Source organism: Piliocolobus tephrosceles, chromosome 21, assembly GCF_002776525.5.
Source record: "Piliocolobus tephrosceles isolate RC106 chromosome 21, ASM277652v3, whole genome shotgun sequence".
Classification (NCBI taxonomy): Eukaryota; Metazoa; Chordata; class Mammalia; order Primates; family Cercopithecidae; genus Piliocolobus; species Piliocolobus tephrosceles.
Window position 1 is genome coordinate 21,533,158 of NC_045454.1, and position 2,142 is coordinate 21,535,299.

General features: G+C 62.1%; 1 protein-coding gene across 5 annotated transcripts in view; it reads right to left on the reverse strand.

Annotated features, from left to right (window-relative positions):
- The window catches only part of KIRREL2 (kirre like nephrin family adhesion molecule 2), a 12,099-nt gene extending 10,725 nt beyond the window's left edge, over nt 1-1,374 (reverse strand). For 2 of the 5 annotated variants that reach the window (XM_023198223.3, XM_023198221.3), the window contains exons 1-2: nt 774-1,048; nt 459-608 (exon numbers count right to left, since the gene is read on the reverse strand). In XM_023198223.3, the coding sequence (XP_023053991.3) occupies nt 459-608; nt 774-1,002 (379 nt within the window). In that variant the 5' untranslated portion in view covers nt 1,003-1,048. Of the gene's footprint in view, nt 1-458; nt 609-773 lie in introns of all 5 variants that reach the window. The other 3 variants (XM_023198224.3, XM_023198222.3, XM_023198225.2) reach the window with 2 other exon arrangements.
- Between the last annotated feature and the right edge of the window lie 768 nt (nt 1,375-2,142).

Sequence of the window (2,142 nt, forward strand, 5' to 3'; positions counted from 1 at the left end):
ACGAGGTTTCACCGTGTAGACCAGGATGGTCTCGATCTCCTGACCTCGTGATCCGCCCGTCTCGGCCTCCCAAAGTGCTGGGATTACAGGCTTGAGCCACCGCGCCCGGCCTCTAAAATATATATATTTTTTTCTAGAGATAAGGTCTTGTTATGTTGCCCAGGCTGGTCTCAAACTCCTGGTTTCAAGCTATCCTCTGGCCTCAGCCTCCCAAAACGTTGGGATTACAGGCGTGAGCCACCGCACCTGGCCTATTTACTATTTCGCAATAACATAATAATTCCAAAACTCTATGGGTCACCCCCAAAGAAGCAGCTCAAAAATCAGGACTCCTAAATGTTTACCCAAGCCCATCAATTTCCCAAACTTAAAATGTCAAAATAGAAACTGCAGGTACAGCCGAGCCCAGCAACTCTACCCCTAGCCAGCCCATCCCAGCGTGGAGAGAACCGTCTTACCTGGCAGGTCCCTTTGGCCCCCTAGGGCCAGCCCACTCTTAGTCCACTGAACTAGCCCCCAGTAGGCGCCCAGAGCACACCGCAGCCGGGCTTCCTCCCCCAGCAGCACCACCAGGTCCTCTGGCTGTTGCAGGAAATGGGGCGACGGGCCTAGGAAAGTTGGGGGCAGCAGGGCTGAGCTTAGCACCTTCAAGAGCCCCTTCATTCAGGACCCAGGGGTCCCAGCCCCCAACTCTCTTCTCCCTAGTGAAGGGGCAGCCCGCAAGCAATCCCCCCACATGCACCCCATATTCATCCGCTCCCCTCGTGCGGTACCTGCGCTCCCTCTGAAGCAGAAGAGCAGAAGGAGGAGGGCGGGGACCCGCATCCTGAGCGTGTGTCCCCCAAGGTTCACGAGATTTGCCGTCGCACGGGCCTCCCCGTCAACTTCTTCCTCGGAAGCACTCCTCCTGTCACCCTGGCCCGGAGCCCCCTTCGCGCTCGACTCTTCGCCCCAGCCTAGAGAACCCCTGTCTCTGGCCTGGAGTCCTCCAAGTGAGCTCATCCGCAGCCTCTGACGCTCTGAAATGCCTGCCAGTTCCGCGCCCTGGGTCTCTGGGAGACCCCAAGAGGGCCCGATCCAGCTCGCCCCGCCCGGGTCCGCCTCCCGGGAGCTCCGCCCTCTTCCCATTGAGAAACTCCCGCGGCTGGACGTGGATGAATGGGGGATGCAGGGCGGGGTCCCCCGGCGGGTGGGCGCCCCCAGCTCAATGGGGGTCTGGGAGCCGGAACACCTGGGTTTGAGGAGGGGATCCCGGCTGGGTTGGACACCTGCGCCCTGCCGGGGTTGAGGGGCAGGCATGAGGGTGAGGAGGAGGGAAGGGAAAGAGTGGAAGAAACTTGCTCAGCCCAGGTCCTGGAGGGACTGCGCTCAGTGGAAACCGAGCTATAAATGGGGGCCCGTGGGGCCTCGCCAGTTTCCGCGCCCTGGGGGAGGCGGGGTCCGGGACTCCCCTGGCCTGCGGGTCGTGAAGAGGGCGCGCCGATAACTGGGGGACAGTTGGGACCCCTGCCTTGACTCCCCCAGCCTCAAAACCCCTCCTCAAAGTGGGGAACACAGGGCTGTTCCCTTGTTACTGCTGCAAACGTCCTAAGACCGAGGAATCCAGGACCCTGGCCCCTCCTTTCCCAGGATCCCGCAGTCCTGGCCCAGCCCCTCTCCCGACTCGGCCGGCCGGGCCCCTCGGCCCGGTTGCCGGGCGACGGCTGGGAGGCTGCGGTGCCGGGCCGGGGCAGGCAGGGAGGCTGGGAACCGCGCAGCTTGTCCTGACGGCTCCATGCAGCCCAGCTGGGGCGTTCCCACGCTGCGCAGCTGGCCGAGCAGGTGGGAGGGACCCCGAGCAGCCTGAAGGAGGGCTGGGGGGCTGGAACCCTGATCTGACATTCCTGGACCTGTAAGAACTGGGGGGTCCACATTCAGATTCTAGGCTGTTCTTAGGCTCAGATTCTGTGTCCCTAAATGGCGGGGGGGTGGGGGGGGTGTTGGGAGTAGAGGTTGGACTTACAGGATTGTAAGGGACTGGTGGTTCAGGCCTTTGCTGGCTGAGACGCTGATGGCCTGATCTCCTGGTTCCTTGGGAGGCTGGAGACTCAACTCCTAGGTCTCCTGCCTGCAGCATGGTGCACTTGGAAGAGGGTGACAGGG